We start from the raw sequence: 21,989 nt of genomic DNA, 5'->3' as shown, positions 1-21,989 counted from the left end.
TTATTGCAGGTCACAACACAGAGTCACTGGAAAAACAAAGAAAAACCCATGAATCCTCCTGGGCTCAACTTTCTTTTTACCCTGGTATTGGTGATGTTTTAGCAAATGAATTTGTCACTATATTTTATATAATATCTATGTTATTGTCCACCTCTCACCAGTACCATATTTTTCCAAATATTTTTTTTCCAACAGCTTTACTTAAAACTGAGAATACAAAAAGAAAGGAGGGCTTGAATTGATATTTCACTTGTAATATCAAGCAAGAAATAAAATATTCCCAAACAACCTGTTGTTTAATATAATGCAGTAGAAACCAAGCACAGATAAACATTAGATCACTAATTTTTTACAGTCTTTGGGTACTCTGGAATAGCAAGCCATGGGTGCTAGGTCCCTGTGGTTTGCAGTGACTACAACTCATGCAGGGTGCTCAGCACTTCCCAAAACTAAAAGTTAAGTTGCAGACCTCCTGTTGGAATATATATTTCAAGTCAACAGCCATCCAAACTTACCTGCTTATCACTGAAATGCCAGGCATGAATAAAAAGATGTATGGCTTCAGGAACCCTTCCTTGAAGGTGCTAGCAAAAGCTTTTTTATACCAGCAAGTGATTCAAGATAAGAAAATAAAACAGGAAAATTAAGAAGTACTTCTTATTTTTCTTAATGTTCTCTAGATATTATATATACAATCTTTAAACATAATCTAGATTTCTTCAAAAACTGCCCGAGCACTTGACACACTGTTTTTAAGAAGGTCTAAAAAAATTATGATATAGGCTTAATATTTTTATGGTAAGAAATACATGTAGGTGAGATTTGAAAAGTTCCATGAAATGTGCATACAGCAATCCTGTGCACAACATCCACTAGCCAAAGGTTTGTTATTGATGTTGGAGAACAAGTAAAAATATCAAAAAGTAAAACAAGAAATAGCAACTGCTTGTTGCAAATATAATGTCCCATTCAGATTTTTAACTGAAAGCAAGTTGATTTGATCCTGATCGCTGTTACAGCCACACAATTACAACTTCCCCAGAAGTGTGCATCCAATCCTACTGGAAACTCTGTAAATTAGATTAAAATCTGGGCCAATATGTGCATTAATTTAAACATTCATATTAGATCAAGTAAACCCTATGCAATAACAGCCCACAAATAGTTAATATTCTATCCACACATTTTTTCTTGGTGAATGTAAAATGACTATAGGTATAGGATCTGAGAAATAATTTGTCCTTTTAGGTCAAGAAATCACATGAGAACTTGTCAATGGAATAAATCTGTTGAGTCTTCTTTGCTTGAGTATCTCTCCCCACTCAAAAAAACTTTCAAAAATGAACCATGCTTTTTAAATAATGTTTTCTTATTCTGACATTGCAGCACATGAAATGGGAAACCAACCATCAGCTGAGTAAATAAGAGAAAAATCAGGAAAAAATACTAGACAATCAAAAACCTGTAATGAATTGTTACTATTCTCTCAAACCCAAACCAGCTGCATTACCCTTCCCCCATCACTATAAGCCTTCACAACCCAGTAGCTGCTAAGGCAAACTTCTGAATCCCTCCACTTTTACTCCCACCAAGCCTTTACCAGGGGCTGCCATCTTTCCTCATTTAATTGCATTTCTTAGCTGGAAGATCTTTGCTGTGTGATTACCATTTTCCCAGACAAGAATCAGGCAGAGCTGAGCAGACTAGTGCTGATGTTCTGATCCAGCAGAGCACTTGTGCAATTCCAGCCTTCAAGCAAACCAGGGGTCCAGCCAACAGACAGCCCCGGGGCAAAAAAGTGAGTAATGAGATGCTTCACTGAGTCAGGACTCTGAGTCAGACAGACTGCAAGCTCCAGCAAACTGCAGTGAGATAACAGAAGACACGATTTAGCTAACTTTATGTAAAAGCTAGACTGTGTGTGTTTGTGAAGAAAAACAAAACTATTATATATATTTCATACCGTCTCTAATAAAGCTCCATCAGTAAATACTAAACTTTTCAAGCTTGATTGGTTTTTTGGTTTTGGTGGGTTTTTTTGTTTGGTTGTTTTTTGGTTGTTTTTTTTTACAAACAGACACACATGTCTTATCAGACATACAGCTACACAATATCTGTGTACATTTCTTTATAAGACAGAACACTCCCAGGAAATTTAATGAAATGCAAGAGTTTATTTCAAAACCAAAACATAATAATATATGACAATGACAATAATAATTATCTCTAAAGAAAAAATCAACCCATGGAACATTTTAAATTATAATAATTTATTCCCATCCGGTTGCTTGATATGATACTGTATCTCTGTAAGAGGTTTAGCTACACTTTCAGAAAACAGTTGTGCAGAGAAGCATATCCCCTCAAATTTCAGTGTTCATATGATCTGAAAAAAGAAAAGAAAAAGATGCTGAGCTGCTGTAAGCACAATATTTTTTGCAAGAGGAAAATGAAATGGTTTGTTCTACTTAAAACTTAATATAGGCCCTCAAAATGGACATGGAAATAATTATTTACTGGCTCATAAAACTATGAGAAATAACAGCCCTTTCATATCTGCATGTGGGCAAGTCTGGATTCTGTTAAACCCAGTAAACATCATCTATGTTTACATTCATTTGAGCTGGGTAGAGATTAATGCTTCTTTCAAGAAACAGGCATTACTTATCTTTGAAGGCACATGAGAGTTTCCTTCATATATTTACATATATATGCAATATGCTAATAATTATGCTTTCCTGAAAATATGTGTAATTTAATGTATTACAGTAAATCTATATCACCAACTACAGTACCACAAGGAATGCAAAACTGAAATTGTTCTAACCCAGTTTCACACTATTTTATTTGCTTAGTCAGCACTACAAAGAATTTAAACTGTATGTAGAGTGGGCAAAAAAATCAAACTACGTAAAGAAGATTATGTATACATATTTAAATGTCCTTTAGAATTTAGAAAATAACAAAACATAGCCATGTAAATATATCTTAAAAATTAAAATAAAACCTGACACTTCTCATACCTTAATCTGCAGATGTACTTGCCTTAAACTGGATTGCACTGGGATCTCCATTTCTCAATATAATTAGCACATTTAATCATGTCTGAACTAATAAGCAAATTATCTACAGAATACGTTAAGCAAGTTTACAAATTCAATAAATAACACACCTTTTGGGCTATGTCCAAGACTAATTGCTTCAGACAGAACTGAGTCACCTTTGTAGGAAACAAATTAATTAGCTTCTTAGTAAAATTTTTTTTTAAATCAGGGACTAAAAATTCAGAATACTGCCCTCCCAAAAAAAGAATTTATATGCAAAAACCATCATAAAACCGAGATGCTTATTAACCATACAGATTTGAGTTTTAGAGGATTAAACATGACTCATCATCTGTTTCAGTCACTAGTGAAAACAGGTAATCTAAATACTCCATCACATTACTCTGACACACGCGATTTTGACTCAAAGATATTTAAATTATTATGTGATAAATGTTAATACATTCACCTTGTGGGCTTCTACAATGAGACGTCCCATATGGAAATCCACTTAATAATGAAAATCTCCTTCCTCTCTTGTGCAATAAAATTACCTCACAGTGACTGTATCTACAGTTACCTGCTCACTTCACCACCCAATGGTAACAGTGCTTTCCTTGATTTAACACATCCCCTCTTAAAACACACTCATGATGGGAACTGGTAGCTGGGGCTGAGTCACGCTTGGTTCTGACAGTGCTACATCTGTTCGGACTAAAGCAGAATTTTAACTCAAGTGAAGGCAGCAAGTTACTGAGTTTTTCTCCCTGTTAGTTGCCAAAGAAGCCTGGTGGTGCAGTAAGTAATCGTGTTACTCCTGCATGAGATCATGTTGCCCCTGGCAGAGGTGATCTCTGTGGCGCTCCCCATGAGCACCACCACCACCCTGCTCTCCTCTGGGCACACCACTCTTTTCCCTCACTCTGCTCCTCTGATCCCTGCATCTACGTGAAGAGCAAAGACAGCTTCTGAAGGTAGTTGATAAATAACCTGCCAGGAAAAAAAAAGCACCAAAACCACCCAATCTTTTCTACAGGTACTATTTCTATTTTCTTCCTGTAGAAGCTATCACTTGAATCTCATAAGGGGAAAATAGTGCAGGTAAGTATGGATATCAGCTTTGTCTGGCAGTGTAAAAACAGCAATAACAAGACTTCCTGCATTCAGACAGGCAGAATCACTTTGAAAAAATATTAAAATTCCCGTCATTGTAAAAAGATTAAGTACAATCAATCCAAGAAAATGTTGTGATCATAATTATGAAATTATAACATAGTGGAGGGATATTAGAATGTTCTTCTTAATTACTGATGTATGTGAAAAAAAAGTTTCTCTAAATCCAGAACAGGTTACTAGTATAACAAATACGAATTGACAAACATAGTAAAATATGTTGATTTTTAGTAATATTAGATTCTAGTACTATAATCACAAATTTCATACTGTCAAAACTTTTATGAAAATAATGAATAATTATCACTATGTAATTACATATAAGTAAAGAACATAAAAATAGGAGATATTTCCACAGTCGTTTTATAATACCAGACAGCGAGAAAATTTAATTTTTTTGCTAGTTAAAATCTATTTTTTTTTACCAAACTAAAAGTAATTTATAGAAATTGTTCAGTATTATTAATTTTGGCATCTTATGTGTGTAAATTTGATCTCCCTAAAAGCAGCTTATTATCTTTAATATAGCCAGGTCATGTTTGCTTCTATATGACTGAGTTTACCTTATTAAAAACTTTCATTAAACACTAGGATTTTCGTGTGAATTTTTTGTACCAGCTAGTGCGAGAATATTTGCTCTCCAGAGAACAGTGAACATGACTTTCTACTACCAAAAAGGTAATCCATATGTGTTTTCAACACTGCTTTCCAGTTGACAGAATTAATCAACATCAGTGATATATTTCATAAAACTCCTAGTCAATTATTTCAGGGTAAGAATTTTAATAAATGTTCTGTTATTTTGTGTGTATTACTTTTGGCACAGTTTTATGTTTTCTAAAAGAACATTCTTGTCCCACCATAATAATCAGTGTGTATTGGTGCATACCTTTGGTGAGAACCTGCTTAGGTTTTTTCATTATAATCAAAAGCCTTTTCTAAAGGGCTGTTAAGAGTCTCACCTCCTTTGGTTTGCAGTGGTATGCTGGGAATGTCAGCCTCTGTGGATGGCTCATTGTTCATGCCAATGCAATATAATGGTTCACCCAAGAAAGAAGGTTTCTTCAATCTTTTTGTGTTGAGCACTCTTGACATAAAGTAACCTTCAGTAATACTCTTATCTTCCATCTTCTGTAAACCTTCTAGGTCATCAGGTTCCTCTGTTTGGGCCAGCGAATCCTTTGATAAGTGACTACCAGCCAATGCTTTGCTGATATAGTAGCCAGGGATTTTGCTCTCTGCATTAACACATAAGCTTTTGTCTTCGAGTCCAGCCTTTTCCTGAGCCATTAACATCCCTACAATATGGTCTTCAACTAACATTTTGGAAAGACTAGATGTGGAGTGAAGAGTGGAGTCTTGACTTGTGTAACAAGGGGGACTTAATCCAAAAGAAAGAGATTCCTGAGACTGTGGCATGGTAACGTTACTTATTGTTCTCTGAGGCCGCATACATTCTTCCAGAAGGGTCTTAAGCTGCTCTTCAGAGAGGCTCATTTGTTCTTCAGTCTGAAAAAAAAAAAAAAAGGCAAGAATTTCTTCTGTCAAAATATAATTAATGAAAAGCAGTGCTATAAAACAGCTTGAGACATACACTGGCAGAATCCTTAAACAAATATCAATGTCTTCAATTAAAACTGAATTTAAATATACATTTCCATAATCGCAAAATTTATGCAGAATCCTCACTAGGTTCTAGATAGATTCTGTGATGAAAGTTAGGAAAGAAGTCTTATGTCCACAAGGCACAGAGAGGCCTTTGATTTTGCATAGTCTTCCATAAGATCTGACTGGTTTTTAATTACCAGAGTATGCACTTTTTCATATTTCTTGGTTTGCTGTGAATATGTACAGACACACACACACAGACACTCTTTAAGATTTTAGTTATTGAAAGCAAAATAACATGTTCCTGCTGGGGCAGTGGCTGGGGGGGTAATGACTGTTGGGGCAATGCAGCTGGGGTTAGAAATGGTTTTGGACAGCACCAGCCCACAAAGACTGTCACATACTGACTGAAATATGCCAAACTTCTCATGGTAGAAATGCCACATAGTCTCTCTCTCAACCACACGACACAAAGCATATCACTTACCTACCACGGCAAGCATGACTCATGGCAAGTAGGTCATGACAGAAGAAAGCTCTGCCTTCTGTAGGACAGTTTTAGTGCTTCCTTCAAGCTGTCACTGCTTGCATAGCTCGCAGATGTACCTTTTCAGTTAATTTCTTATTCAGAGACTGGCACACTCCCATCATTTTTACCATACAGGACATTTCTTAAAATTTTATATTATAGACAATGACTGATATTAGCTGGTTATGGTGAAGAATAGAAAACTTTGATTAAGGATAACAATAGGGAGTTACTTAAAGCTTTTACAATCCTTAATGCTCCTGAAAACAGAGTAGCACCATTTAAAAATGACAATTTAAAGATGATAATGATAAGGATAAGACTGTTTTGCCCATGAAATAGGAGTTATAGAAGATATTAAAATGTTATAGATATTAAAGATATTATAGGTATTGAAATGTTATATAGAAGATATTTAAAATGTTGGAAAAGCTATGGAACATTTAATAGAGAAAAATGCTTTCTACAATCAAAATCTCAGTTTTACACAACCTCCAAGATGCAAAGGATCAGCTGACACATTAATGAACCCTTAGGCTACAGTGATTTATGTAAAACAAAAATTTTATTCATTGTGTAATGACTTCTACAGAGAATTTACTCTACATTGTGCTAGAGGATAGAGCTACTGTCATTTCAGAGAAGAGATCAATATCAGTTGTTCAGCTGATATTTTTTTCTCTGCAGGTCTCTGATCCAACTTCAGGAGTCATATTATCCTGTTTGATATATATCACGTGACTTGCCTACAGCCAAGGCACCACAGGGTGTATGGATTATGTCTGAAAACTGATTACTCATGTTCATCAATGGGGACAGTTTTCAGCCAGGAAGGAAAGAATATTTCTTTGAAAAACTTGTGGCTATTAAATATTACAAGATTAGACTAAAAAGTGAGCAAGAATGACATTTTAAGTTACCTTCAGTCACCATTCTGTACTTACATATTCAAACATTAATAATAGCTAATAATCACTGCTACAGACTGAATCTTGTACAGTTCAGGCACTAAATGAGGTGCATAAATGCAGATCTATAGAGTTATTTAACCCAATAGTCTTTTCTGCAGATACCAATTTCCTTCCCAAAGATACTCAAAGTTTCTTTATTGCACATAATGCAACTGCATTAAAGAAATCAAGATGTTAAGGGCTGTCAAAATCTTAAAAGAGCATCGACAGACTATTATTATGAGTAGAGATCTTTATTTAGATGAACACATTATCAGGTAATTATATTGAGATTCAAGTAATCTTGGTATCAATCTATGTAGTTTTGATAATATTAACTGAAATCAAACCACAAGCTTAAGAGCTTACATAGGAAACATGCAAAATATTACATCTTCAAACTTGACTTAGTCTTCTAAATTTTAATCATAGTGTAGAAATACTCACTGATGAAAAATAACTCCAACATGGAAAAAAATTAGTAACAAAACACTATCATGAATCAAAAATGAAACATGAAATGTTTCATTTCACTTTTAATCTAAACTACTAGTCCATGCTGAAGTCCTTCAATTTATTGAAAAAGTATTTTATTTTGCAGGATAACGTTTCCAAGCAGTGATTATCAGAATGGACTCACTGTAAGAAACAAGATGCATCCACGCAGGAAGAGCATAACATAAGAGACCACTACTGGAAGCACAGCTACACCAAGAGAATATCCACAGAGCAGATTATACTGTGAAAACATAACTATATTTTTAACACAGAAGATTCTCACATCTGGAAACCCACATGGATTCCGACATGGTTTTGAGTGTGTGGTTCTATACTAACATCTTTCAAACCTCTTGGCCACGATCATTTGGAGCTAATTTTATGTTAATGACAGGGCAATTCACTCACTACAGAAAGGAATTATGTATATGAAGCAAATGAATGATCAGTACAAAATTAACATTGTGAGGAAGATCATCTTGTCCTGCCTTTGGTCTTTTTATTTCCCTTATCCCTCCCAGCCATTTATTTGCAATCCATTTTCCCTCATCCAATTTTTTTTTTTTTTCTTTCTTTCAGGAAAATCATATGGCTTGTATTCATAGAATACCTTGATTATTACCAGAGGGGTAAGATTTGGAGCCTAAGGCGTAGGGTGAGGGAAATGAATATAATAACTATGGAGTTTAAAAGTTTGGGAACTAGTGAGCTTGATTTTCTCCAGAGTGGCAGGCCTGCAGCCAAAGCAGACAGTGTAAAACATTTCTTTGTTCTTCCCTTTTTCTTTCTCTTTCTTTCTCTTTTTCTCCCTTTGGATTTTTTGTAAGACATGCATGTAAAGATAAGGAAAGTATTTAATAAACTTCTCCAAAAATTACGTTTTGAAATACTAAAGACTCACTGTTATTTTCTTTTGCCAAACTCAGGAGATGACTATAGGCTTAAGGAAAAATACACAGTGGAGAAGAAGATAAATAGCCATCAGTCATCCACTCAGCAGCCAGGAATTTACATTGAAATGAAAGCAGAAAGGCTGCTGTTAAAATCAGGAAACAGTTTAGGGAAATACTATTGGGAAAGACATCTCACAGCAAAAAAGGCTGTGCATTTGCAACCAAATGAGGATTTCAACTCATGGAATTGCATAATACAACAACTGTATTAGGAGTCTACAGAGTATATATTTGCACACATCAGAAGCAATCCAGTCACAACCAACTGTAACAGTTCAGAGCCATGACTTGGAATCAGAAACACAGTCTCAGGGAGACACTTGATTCTACATCTCCCAAGCTTTCACTCCCCTCATTGTAAATAATTTACAACTCCTATACAGAATAAATACTTCAAGACATTTTAAAAAAATACAAAGACATAAAATGAGTGTCATTCAAAATGTAGAAACAGCCCACTAGGCAAGGGAAAATGAGGTATCAGGTCTGGTTTCCATTAAAATGTAGAAAACCTTTTAATTGTTCTGGCTAATTTTTAATAGGACACTGAGTCCTATTCATTTCCTAGGCTTTTTTACCGCTAATGATCCAAAAAACTAATTCCTAGCCAGGAGTTTAGGAGCCTGCTAATGACCTTTACTGTTTATGTGTGGTTAGCTTTTCACACACTTGTGGCCCTCCTCTGACTGAAGATTTCTTGTTCCTTGCTGAATTCCTCCGTGACAGGAGTCTATAGAGAAAACCTTACTGCATGTGGTAGGAATGCAAACTTGTAGCTCGCTGTGGACAGCCCCGCTGTGACTACAAGTTTTCAAGTTCAAATCTTTAGGCTTTCTTTCTACATCTCTACAGTAACACAAACAGACTAACACTGAAAGCCTGTATCAGATTTTACCATGGGGAGAAGGCTAACATGTCAGGATTATTTCTAATTATAGTAAATAATAAAAAAATGACAAATAGTAAAAGAGTAAGCACTACAAAGTCAGGATATTTAAGGACTCATATAACTTACATATCTATAAGCATGGAAATTTTGTTCCTCAGACTGAAAGTGCTGCACTCAATAGTTCACATGATAGCCTGCTTCAAACAATTTACTCTGATGCTTAATTTGCTGACGATTTTACTAGTGTGTGAGACTGCAACAGTCAATTCTGAGGTAACTACTTTCTTCCTGATAAAACTACTACATTTTAAGAGAACACTACTCTGTTGAGACAAAGTTCAGATTTTTGACAGATCAGCCCAGGGAAGTTTTGTAAGTTTTAGTTATTCAATAACTTATTGACAGTTTCTCAAACAGCTCTATTCTGCTTTGAAAAGGCAATCCTTGCCTTCTCTCTCCACATTACTCAACTCAATGTGGACCATCAACTCCAAGGCCTCATCACACCCTAGCATCATGTATTTGTCTACAAACAGTACTGGTCAGTGCAACTATGAAATATTATCAATATGCTGCATACAAACCACACACATCATATCATTGTGGAAGACCTTAAAATTTTCAGAAATGTTGAAAGCCCAAAGTTTTTTTGCACCACAGAAGTCAGTTTGGTGCTCACAATTTGTAAACTGATTGAATTAATGTATTATGTCCATTGTGGATTAACCCCAGCAGGCAACTAAGCACCACCCAGATGCTTGCTTACTCCCCATCCCCTCACCCCAGTGGGGAAGGGTAAGAGGAAAGGAAGAGCAAAAGGAGTAAAGGAGAGGAAGAGTAAATGCAATAAAACTTGTGGATTGAGATAAAAATTGTTTAATAAGCGAAGAGAGAGAAAGATAACAAAACAACCAATGCAAAGGCAATCACTCAGCATCTCCTATAGCTAGACCAACACCCAGACAGTTCTGAGCAAAAAATTGTTAACTTTGTAGAACCCTCTCTTCTCCCTTTTTATTACTGTGCATAAGATTATACACTGACGTTCCCCCTCCTCAGCCCTCTGAATTATCAGGCTAGCCCAGAGATCTGAGGCTTTGAGGGGAGGAATATCAGGAGTTGGCAAAGATTTCCAAAAGAGGCTCTTACCCCGATATATGTTGGTGCAGCTCTCTTTATTTTGTGATGTCCATGTGGAGAGCGGGGCAGAAGAGGATGAACAGGAAATGTCAGGGGTCTATATAGACTTTGGACAGGGTGGGCTTCCCTGGCTCTCCGCCAACCCCACTGGGGCAGGAAGGAGGGTCCAGGCTTATCTTGATCAGAGTCACAGGGTCCTGGGGAAGGGGGTACAGAGTGCCCATGAGCTCACTGTAACAATACACATTGGCATGGAATGTCTTTTTGATTAGTTTGGATCATTTGTCTCGATCCCAGCCTGCTGCACATCCCCAGACTACTCACTGGGAGGGCAGACTGAGAACCCCAGAAGGCCCTGATGCTGTGCAAATGCTGTTCAGTAATAGCTAAAACATAGGTGAGTTATCAGCACTTTTTGGTCACAAATCCAAAACACAACACCCTATAGGCTAAGAAAACATTAACATCCCAGTCAAACCCAGTACAGAGACCCACACATCTGCTGCCACAAAGAAATTAAGCGTTCAGCATGTCACTTTACCGCTTCTAGTAGTTGCTTGTTTGTTTTATAAACAGTGTGTTAAGAAAAAAAGCTTAATGAATATAAAAGAAAAAAAGTTAATATTTCCTCTGTACAGCTGCTTCAGAAGGGTTAGTTCAGAATGTAACGACAGAAAATATTAAAGGGAGTAGACCAGAAATATGCTCATGACTAAATGAGCATGTTTTTGGAGAGGCCAGTAATGTATATGGATTTGACAGTGTTAAAAATTGAGACTGAAAGCTGAAAAATGGATTCAGAAATTAAGAGCTCCTCACAATTATGATTTACTATCTGGTGGTTCTGTGCTTATGCCTAGTGGGCTTGGAGACTTCTGTAGTGTTTGAGCAACGCCATATATCTCCAAAAATGAACAGGATTCCTAAGCCATAGGAGAAAATCTCCTGCTTCTGTTTTTCCCTCCTTCTGCTGTATTTTCTTCTGTTAGTTACATTTTCCCTTCTCTTATATTTTCCACTGTTTCTGTTTGTGTAAGGGCAAAATAAAAAGGTGTACTAGTCAGTTTTTGGTAGCTGCTGCTGCTAAGAGCCAAAACACAGAAAGGACAGAAGTATCTTTGCAAAAAAAAAAAAAAACAGAAGCACCAGACAAAAAGAGGAGGAGATTACAGAGCATCTGGTAACATCACTGTCTGAAAAGAAAATTCAACTTGTAACATTAGGAGCCACTAGAACCTCAACATCAAAGTGATCATCAGCCTTGTGGAATAATATAAAATCTCCACTGGAAAAAAAAAAAAAGAATTTAAGAAGAGAAAATGAACTTCATTAAGAAATTGAAAATAATAAACCCCTAGAACTTCTTTTCCCTTCTTTCTCTGACAAGAGAAATTTTAACAGAAATCAAAAGGAGATATGAGTTTATACAATTTTGATCATATTTAAAGTAGCATAGTAGGTGAAAACTGTGGAGATAAGGAATGATAATTGCAGCAGTTTTTTAAACGTAGTCTATAGGTTATAGAGGTAAAAACAATTAAAGCAGTTTTGCCTCCAGAACTTGTCATAAACACGCCTATTTTAGTCATTACAAAGAGGCCTAACTTTTTTTTTTTTTTTTTACCTTTCTCAAAAATATCAAGTCAATTGCTTGTGGCTTCAATGTGCCAATAAAAGAAAAGTGTGTTTCATCAGCTATGCCACGCTGTAAATTCTAGAAAGACAAAGTAACTGGCTGCTAAAGGTAACAGAAGTTGGAAAAAAAGGAAAAAAAAAGAAAGCGAAAAGATCTTTTGCAATAATTTACTTTTCATTTGACACTATAGACACTAAGCTACATTGCTTACAGCTGTGGAGTTGACATGGTACTATATGAGGATATAATTAAGAGGTTTGTAGGTGGGAATTATTTCTTGGAACCCTATGGATGCTTCCATCATTTTTAAAGACACAAAAATCTGTATTTCTGAATTGCTACAAGTTGTACTTTTTACCCTAACTTTCAATTTCAATTTCATTTTATTGTAGCTTTTGATCTACAGGTTGCATAACATTTTATAGGTGCTTCCATGGGCATTAAAATCTAATTTTTTATGTCCTCACCAAGTGTTAGAAAGGTAACTTTAGGAAACAGAAACTGAAAATGTCATGCAGGCCTAAAGTTTCTAACATTTCTATCAGGCATATATTGTAATAAAAAATAAGTATTTTTCAAGTAATTGAAAATTACTCTGCATCATCATTTTCCTCCATTAACGACATTTGACTTTGAAGCTCCATTTTTATTATCTGAACCAAAAGGGTATTTTTAAGCTTTAGACCCTAAGCAGTATTGGATTCAACCTAAACCGTTAAAATATGAAATATAACTCATCAAAATATGTCTTTCCATTAGCATGATGGTTTTTTCTGTCATTTAGGAGTTAATATAAGACTTATGCATCATGTTATACTGTACCATTTCCCTTAAGGCCCAAATATCATTTGTATAGCATATTTGACTTTTGTATATATTGTATAATAAAATTTTTCTTTTATGAAGTTTCAACACTGTCCTGTTACTCAATTATACTCCAGCTTCCATCCTTAGCAGCAGGGCACAAATTTCAAGTAAGCAGGAATTAACAAAGGAAGCATTTATTCAGCATCTTTAGGTGAAGATAAGAACTAAAATTCTAAATAAATATATATAAAGTTGTGTAAATAAATGTGCATAGAGTGTATTTTCCTGGCTAGGGCAAAGAGGTACTGACTTAATGTAAAGAGCCTGTTAAACTGGATATCCTACTAGTCACTAAACAGTAAGAGTTGAATGTTCCTTAGAGAATCTAATTTCAAAGTTTAAGAATTTTTAAATCATTATGTAAATCCCCCTTCATCTAAACACTGAACTATGAGAAAAGTCTCTGATTAAAATAACTTTGAATTTGAAAATCCATCTACTCCAAGGTCATCAACAGATGTTTTGCAGGAATTCAGCTCTTCTAACTCAAGATTAGTACAAAACTTATCTCTTATAATCTACTGTGTTTGCAGATAGAAAAAAATCTAAGTATTTTTCCATATATGAGCCACTTAAAAATTTTAATTTCTAAAACCCTTTTCAACAAATAGATAGTTCCCTGTTTTTAAAGTACTTGATTTCATACAGTTTCAAGACTTCTTATATTAGGAGCAAACTGATTTTAACTAAACACGCTGAAGGTGTGTGAAAACATAAGACACAAATTCCTGAACTGGTATTTACAATCCATTACTCAGAATAAGACTCTCATTTTCTAGCCTTTTCTGAAGAAACAGAACTTCTGCAGTCTAGATTATTTAGCGTTCAAAACCAGTTTCCTAAATATCCCATTTTGTGTTTTTAACTGTCTGTTATTAAGCATTTAACAGATTTCATTCCATAGAAATCTCTTCCTTGAATATTAAGTTGTGGCTTTAATTTTCAGTAAAGCCAGTAGAGTAGAAAAAAATGCCTTGATGTGGTTGCAGCTGTTTTCTGTTACAAAACCCCATTTCTTTCTTTTCGGTCATATTGGCTTAATATTTTTTACCAAGAAATAGTGTAGCACAGTGGGATCACCCTCGCATACAGCATTTTTTAAATTGCAATGAACTATCCAGAGATTTTAAGAATGCTTACAGGTCTGTAATCTACTGGAGAAACAGAAAATGTTCAAGAACAGAAGTGTTCAAGGCCAGGGTAGATGTGGCTCTGAGCAACCTGGTCTAGTGGAAGGTGTCCCTAGCCATGGCGGAGCAGTTGGAACTAGATGATATTCAAATCCCTTCCAACCCAACCATTCTATCCTTCTATAATTCTGTCAAAACAGAGAAGCCACAAACACATGATCTAGGTGACCTATGCAAGTAAGAGTACTTTAGTCTTACTAAATATGGAAAGGACAGGCCCAAGGAGCAGCAGGTTATAAAGACTTGTCTAAAGCAACTACAGACAGAAACTTCAGAATCAATTTTCTGATACTCTCAGATATATGTTTTAAAGTGATTCTTAATTGGTTGGCCTTGTGTGTCAATAGCAATAGGCACCTCTAAATACTGACTTTTTCTAAGTAACATAATAATGTATATGGTAAGCCTGCCCTGCAGTATGTATTTTGAAGGAGTAAATATTCTCTTCTGATAACAGAAGTATTATATGAAGGAAGGTCTGCTATATGTAGAATAAGAAGATAGAGAAACTCACAGGGTTCTCCAGTGAAATAATATAGGTAGGGTACAATCTCAGTTATCCACCTTAAGGTTGATCAAATTCTCTTTTATGGATGTGATTTTCTTACAGAGTTTTTGATATCCTCTCTTTGTTTCACATTCACAGCACCTAAATCAAGAGCCTCAGCTAAGTGCTAATGTCATCTGTAGTTCCTCAAGGTCCCCACAGGCAGCAGACAGACACCAGCACTGGGAACTGTAATTCAACCCAGCTAAAATTTAAAGACAGAACATTTAGAATTTTGCTTACTAATTGCTGTTCTAAAACTGAAGCCTTTCTCACTACACATTTAAAAGGCTACTCAAGCAAAAGAGAATAAATTGGAAGAAGTAGAAATCAATATTAAAAAATAAATTCTGCAAGTCACAGAAAAAACAATAAAATATACTACTTTTCAGAAACCTGTTGTGAAGAAATATGTTGAAATATAGAATTACAAATCTATTATCTACCTTTAAATAACAAGACCCATAATGTATCACACTAGTTTAGCATTTCATTCTCTTTCTCCCACAAGCTTAATATAACAGCATGTACAGTATTGCCATGTATGGGAAAATGCAAGAATTCAAACACTGCTAAAATCTAGAGTATTAACAGTACCAAACATTACACAATTTATGGGAACAAAGAAGAGAAGTTGTCAATCTTTGTAGCTGTGTGAATTGCAAATGTGGAATTCTGCCTCATAGTCTCAGGACTATGAAGCCCCTTTAAAAAAAGAAAAAATCAAGTACCCATTCACTGCTTCTGAAATGTTTCTCTACTTTTCAATTCATGGCATGGATAATTACACCCATAAAGGAAGAGCCCATCTAAAACCTATGAAACTGTCATTGTCTTTAGGGGAAAGATCCCTGTACATAAGCATAGATAAATGAGTAAGGGTGTGGATAGTTGTGCCACATCTCTGGTTCTGCTTGTGAGAGGCCAGAGAAAGAAAATTCTTTTTCAGTTCTGTTTGGTGGGGCCTGTTGCCACAAGGCAAGTGCAAAGTTTCTAGTGGGAACATCAGGTTGTAGCTGTGTTTGTCAATGTGGGAAAATATTTTATGGAGCGCTGAAAAAACATTTTTTAAAAAGAAAGAGAATAATAAGAAGCTATTTCTTTACTGAAGAATGGAAGGGTATTTTGAAATGAGGTAACTGCATCTGGCTCTTGTATTTCCATTCAAAAGGAAAACCCAAAAGCCTTTAGGAAGAATGTGATGAACAATATTGCCCCAGGCAAAACATTTTATTTGGAGTTTCAAGCCTTCCAGCACCCGTTCTTGATTTTGGATAGGGGGCAGGGTGCAAAACCTTTCAGTAAGTACAAGAGCAGGGGTTGAAGCCTAAACCATTCAAATATATACTACCAGAAAATTCTCATTTACCACATAACAATAACATTAAAAAACCTGAGACTAAGATGAGTGCTAATCTATTGTTACCACTTGATGTTTGGCAGCAGTTTTTATAAAGACACATAAAAAAGAAAAATTATAATATTTTTTTTTTCCTGACTACAAAAGGCACTGCACAGAAAGTCTAGTTGTTAAAGTAAACTTCAGTTTTGATTATTTATTAAAACACACTTTTTCCTCAGGCTTCTCTAACATAGTAAATGTGCGGCAGTACTAATGTCTACATTCCTGCTGGCATGATAAATTTCATATATTATTATAACGAAAACCTATGTATTTTATGTCTTTGCCAAATTAGAAACAGCATAGACATTTTAAGAACAGGTAAGAGAACAAACCCTCTATTTTTCTTCTGAAGCAATGAGAGAAAACCTCAGCTACTTTCTGCCACTAACTATAATAGCTTTCCATTCCCTAGGCCTTAGCAATAAAAACCACTTTCAGCAGCTTTGTTTGTTCTCTTCTTCATTTGTCCTTCCTGTGGCAAGGACAACTGAAAAAGTCTATGCATTCCAAGTGTTGCAGCTCCTTATTGTTATTATCCTGGTTCACGTAATCAAAAGCACAGGTATCTGCATACAGATAAAAAGCAAGAAACCCTTTACTCAGTTTATAGAGGCAGGCAGTTAATTTGACAGTGGAAGCCATAGACTAGAAGGTACACAACACATTGCTTTAGTTCACTTTTCCTTGTCTCCACTCACTTTTCCTGGTAAATCCATGCCTGGTAGATAAGAGATGGCTGTGTGTCTGTAACTAGAAGCAACAACAGCATTCAACAGGTCACACAACCACACAGGGCAGGTTCCTGTATTTCTTCCTCATTACAAAGGAGCATGCCACAAGCCAAGTGACAGAGGTACAGGAAATCAGATAGCCCAAACAGCATATACTAAGCATAAGCATACCAGCTTTCCTGCACCAGGGACAAAAAATAATACACTCATGTAGAAGGCTTTAAAGTAAAAAAGACTTGTGGTTCAAAAAATAATGTCTTGTTGATAGGAGAATATTTTAGTGTTTGAATTTTTCATCCATTTTCTGCAGAATGTGCTCATATGTAAAATGCAATTCAAAACAGCTGAGTAAATATTGATGCTAAGAAATTTTGCTTTTAGAGAAATTAAAACAATTCTAGAAACAACAAACAAATTACAAAAACATAAAATTATACAGATGCATGTAACTCAGAGAAAACTGAATATTTTGCAGTTTGAAATGTATACTTGCAATAGGATATAAAATACATATTTTAAATTAAGCTTTTGACAATCCCATTTATACTCAGTGATGTACACCACAGCACAAAAAAGAAAAAAAAAAAAAAAAGTATGATATTCCCCCTAGTAAAAGATATGAAAACACCAAAAGGCTCATGTTTTTCAAAAAAAGAAACTTATGTAAATTTATCATGCATTTGGGATACAGGTGACTGCTGAAGCTGGAGTCTATCTTTTGACCATAAAGTCAAAGTTCACATGTCACTCATAAGAGCTGAAAGATTAATTTACAAAAAGTCTCTGTGATCACATTACAAGGTCAATGGCTTAAACACAAAGCACTGTGCACCCCAGTTGCTTGGAACTTTCTTTACTGCACATTGGAATGTTTTTGCCCAGTTGCTTTGGCAAAAAAGAATAACCAAAGTTCACAGCTGTGTTTCTGATAAATTAATGATGACATTGTTGGTTTTAGAGGACACTATACTACTCTCAGTTATGTGGAATCACAGCTACTGAATCACTAGGCAGTGACAGAGTCAAGGGTTTTATTTGCTTCTTCCAGGCAGTTAGGAGAAAACTACTTATTTATTAGGTTAATTCAGATAGAGAGTTCCTTTTGAAAAAAACTGAAAAAAGAAGTGATCATATTTTTTGAAACATAGGAACTTAGAGTGAATGACAAATACTCAAAAATCCTAACTTCTTTAACCAAGGACAATCACTGCTTAGGTAAACATGATTTTCCATTAGGTTTATTAAAATTTAAAACTTTTAAAAGACTTCCAGGATTATTCAGATTATTCCAAATTATTCAAATGAAATGTACCAAGGACTAGATTGAAAAACAGCTTCTATATGAAAAATAAGACAAGTATAATATATGTTCTTAGAAAGTTAAACATCTCTGAAAACATAGAGCAGCTGCAGCTTCCAGCACTATTATGCTGCATAAGATGCAATAAAAGGAAATCAAAAGAGATGGAAGTTCCACATATATGATATTTTTATGCTAATGACAAAAATAAAAACATATATAAACATCTAACATGCTGTTTCAGACATAAAAATGTATGTAAATATCAAGGTTGGCTACAGCTACAATCTGGAACGATGATGCTGTGTATTAGTAGAGCCTTTACAATGTGACTGGTATGTATACCAGCCTGGCTGGCACAATTTGAGAGTTATATTTAATTCCTAAAATGAATGAGTTTTAATTAAGAAAGACACATAAGGGATCTGAGCCACACAATGATTTTGTATCCTTTCCAAAGACATCAGAAATTCATTCATTCTGGAATTTAAAGAATGAATTGTTGTGGATCTCACTGGTCTGCCTGGCAGGAGACACCATCAGCTTGTTCTTGCCTTATGGAATCTATTCACACATGTATCCCCTTACTGTGCTAAGCACCACTTCATACAGGAACTATTTAAATGTACTTGATGCATTTGACACAGTCTATGTTTTATTTTATGCATTATTGGAAAAATATTCCTTACATGGGTGAGTCATTTGTAGTTTTATGTGAGCCAGTCTAATATTGGCTACTGGGAGTTATAGGCTGTCAGGCACCATAGTGGAAAATGTAAAACGTAAAATGTAATATGGAGAAAATAACAAGGCAAGGGACACGACATAAGCACTTTTGTATTTTATCCTCAAGTCACTATTGGGAAAGAGGATTAAGGCACTTCAGTCTCCCTACTCACAGCTAGAAGTGCTAAGCACTGTGTCACAACATCTTGCACCTTTTTAGGCACACTGTCTGTGGCTCGGCTTTCTCACATGTCAGAGCATTGATAGCCATGAACAGTAATGCACCAAATCTATTCTAAGCAATCTGCCAAGGACGGATAGGTTTCCCTTAGAAGATGACACTTTTAGCCTGAAAAAGCAAGCTTACAAATAACTAAATTTAGTACCCCCATTGCCAAGTGAATGTTTGAACCATGAGATAAATTGAGTAATTAGAAGAGCTCTTCCCTGTTTGAAACAAAAATGTTTTAAAAGTGCTTCACTATACAAAATTCCTCTAGGTTTTAGATCTTCAGAAGACAAAGACACCTGATTGGAGCCCACATAAAAAAGCCCAGACTCCAGAAAGGGTGAATCCACAGACATTTGGGTTCTGAGTTCAGGGTTTTTTTCCTCTTATAAGTTAGCCTTAGGCTGTTTCCAGCTCAGTAAACTGTCTGCTCTGAATATTATTCTAAACCCACATAATCCTCACCCTGAACTGCAGAGAAAGCCCAGGAATTAACATACATTCACTCAATACAGCTTTAACTGACTTGCCCAAGGTGGCAGGGCAGAATGTGCTAAGCCACTGTACCTACCTGTCTTTCACGATGTTCCTATGATAGAAATTCACATCTTGTTGAAAAATAAAAAAGAAAGGCTCAGTCTCTCTTGATTTATTCCACATACTGTGTATGTGGAATGGGGTAAGGATGTGAAAGTATGTATGCACAAATCCACTGTGCATCCTAATGAGTTAATTAAATAATTTACTGGCTTGTTCACAAAAGAGAAATATTGGGATGGACACGGGAAAAGACTGCAAATGAAACCAGTGCAAACTAATAAAATATTAAGAATAAATTAGTAAGTGAAGTGAATGTGTGGAATGCAAATTCCTACTCTGCAGTACGTAATTAAAAGAATTTTGTAAAATCACAATATTTGACTCTAGGACATGCAAAAAAAAAATCTGGATCACTGTATCTTCCATAAACAAGACCCATATGCTCATGAAGCAAACCATATGAGAAAAAAAAAGTCAGTCTTTTAAAAATATTCAGGAATATTTTTTACAAGACTCATCAAAGAATTCTAATAATTTCTAATTTCTATAATGAGAAACTTAAGATTTATTCTTCTCATGACACAGGAAAAAAGTTCACACTAAAATCTTTAAAAGGCTACTCTGGGGAAAAAAAAAAAAAACCCAAGAAGTGGTGAAAATTTGGTAATAACAACCAAATATCGTGTGATAAGAAATAAAAGGACAGCTTTCCTACTCCAAATGAGACCTCTTTATAATAGATGAGGAGTACTTGGTTGAGAGTTTTACCAGGAGGAAATGTTCTGGCTTTTGGACAGCTGAGAGATTCCAGTAGTGTATTGCCCATGCAAAAAGAGGAATAGTGCGGCAAAGAGGAGGAGTGAAAGCCTTGCCACGCTCCTTGTGCTTGCATCTGGTCACAGCTACAGTACAAAGACATGCCTGTCTGAAGTTACAGCGCTGCAGAAAAGGTGCCAACAGATCCTGAGACAAGACTAGTTGTGCAGTCAAGGAACTAACGATACATCTTATTCAATCTCTCATCCTAAAACAAAAGTGAAACGGATCCTAAATTTAAGAAACACCTGTGGCTGTTCTGAAGCTGTTGCAAAGTAAACCAGAGGAGTTTAAACTGATAAACTTCAATTGCTACTAGAAGTTTCATATACTATCATGAAAGAAATAAAGACCAAAGATACTGTACCCATAAAAGGGTAAATTTTACTTACAATACAGTTTCTATTCTTGGTTTTACTATATAATTTTTTCTGTTCAGCCACTTACTGTATCTCACCTTTATTTATTTGAAAAAATTACTATTAAAGGGACAAAATGGTTCAGTCAAAAGCTTGACTGGAGAACTCTGAATTCCTTGAATAAAATATATTATATGACGCACAAAAGAATACTAATATGGGCAAACTATGCAATATGGTATATGCTTAAAATAAGAAATCAGACCTACAAATCTTTTGAACAATGCTGTGTTTCTGTTCATACAAGTGATCACATAACTGAGATTACAGCAAAAAAAAAAAAAAAAAAAAACCAAAACCAGAATTAAAGAAAGGTAAGCACTAAAAAAGGTCCAACAATGAAGAGAAAATTGCATTCTATATTTCTTCTGAAATTTGACACAGCATGACACCTCAAGTTATTAAATTCTAGTTTATTTGAACAGTAAAGCAAAGTACTTTTACTGACAACCATGTAAGATTACTATAAAATATTAAAAAGAGGAAAACATTGATTAACAGAACTAAAAACAAGAGGTGACATACCTCACAAAACTGAAGGAATGTTTAATTCAACCTCCTCAATTATTACTGCCTTCATTACATATTTCATGTAATTTAGGACCATACTCTTACACTACCATTTTCTCTTCACTTACCTCACACAAAGAAAAATACCACAAGCAGAAAGTCTATGGGCTATTCATCAGCACACATCTTCTAATCTCTGCCTATGCATTGCCACAGACTGTAATCATGCCTGATTTATTAGTGCAGTTCAGTGACTCCTTTATCGCTATTTAATCCTGACTGCTGTATA

The 21,989-nt window shown here is 35.3% G+C and overlaps 1 protein-coding gene across 5 annotated transcripts in view; it reads right to left on the bottom strand.

Annotated features, from left to right (window-relative positions):
* Positions 1 to 2,154: 2,154 nt before the first annotated feature.
* FSIP1 (fibrous sheath interacting protein 1) overlaps positions 2,155 to 21,989 on the bottom strand; it is a 66,633-nt gene continuing 46,798 nt past the window's right edge. For 4 of the 5 annotated variants that reach the window (XM_072930131.1, XM_030274510.4, XM_072930130.1 and 1 more), the window contains 3 exons: positions 5,180 to 5,726; positions 3,173 to 3,220; positions 2,155 to 2,386 (listed from right to left, as the gene is read on the bottom strand). In XM_072930131.1, coding sequence (XP_072786232.1) covers positions 2,364 to 2,386; positions 3,173 to 3,220; positions 5,180 to 5,726 — 618 coding nt within the window. In that variant the 3' untranslated portion in view covers positions 2,155 to 2,363. The remainder of the gene's footprint in view (positions 2,387 to 3,172; positions 3,221 to 5,179; positions 5,727 to 21,989) is intronic. The other variant, XM_072930128.1, reaches the window with a different exon arrangement.

The sequence above is a fragment of the Taeniopygia guttata genome, chromosome 5 (assembly GCF_048771995.1).
Source record: "Taeniopygia guttata chromosome 5, bTaeGut7.mat, whole genome shotgun sequence".
In the NCBI taxonomy this organism is placed as follows: Eukaryota; Metazoa; Chordata; class Aves; order Passeriformes; family Estrildidae; genus Taeniopygia; species Taeniopygia guttata.
The sequence above is the reverse complement of the archived record's forward strand: the minus strand, read 5'-3'. Positions and strand labels throughout refer to the sequence as shown.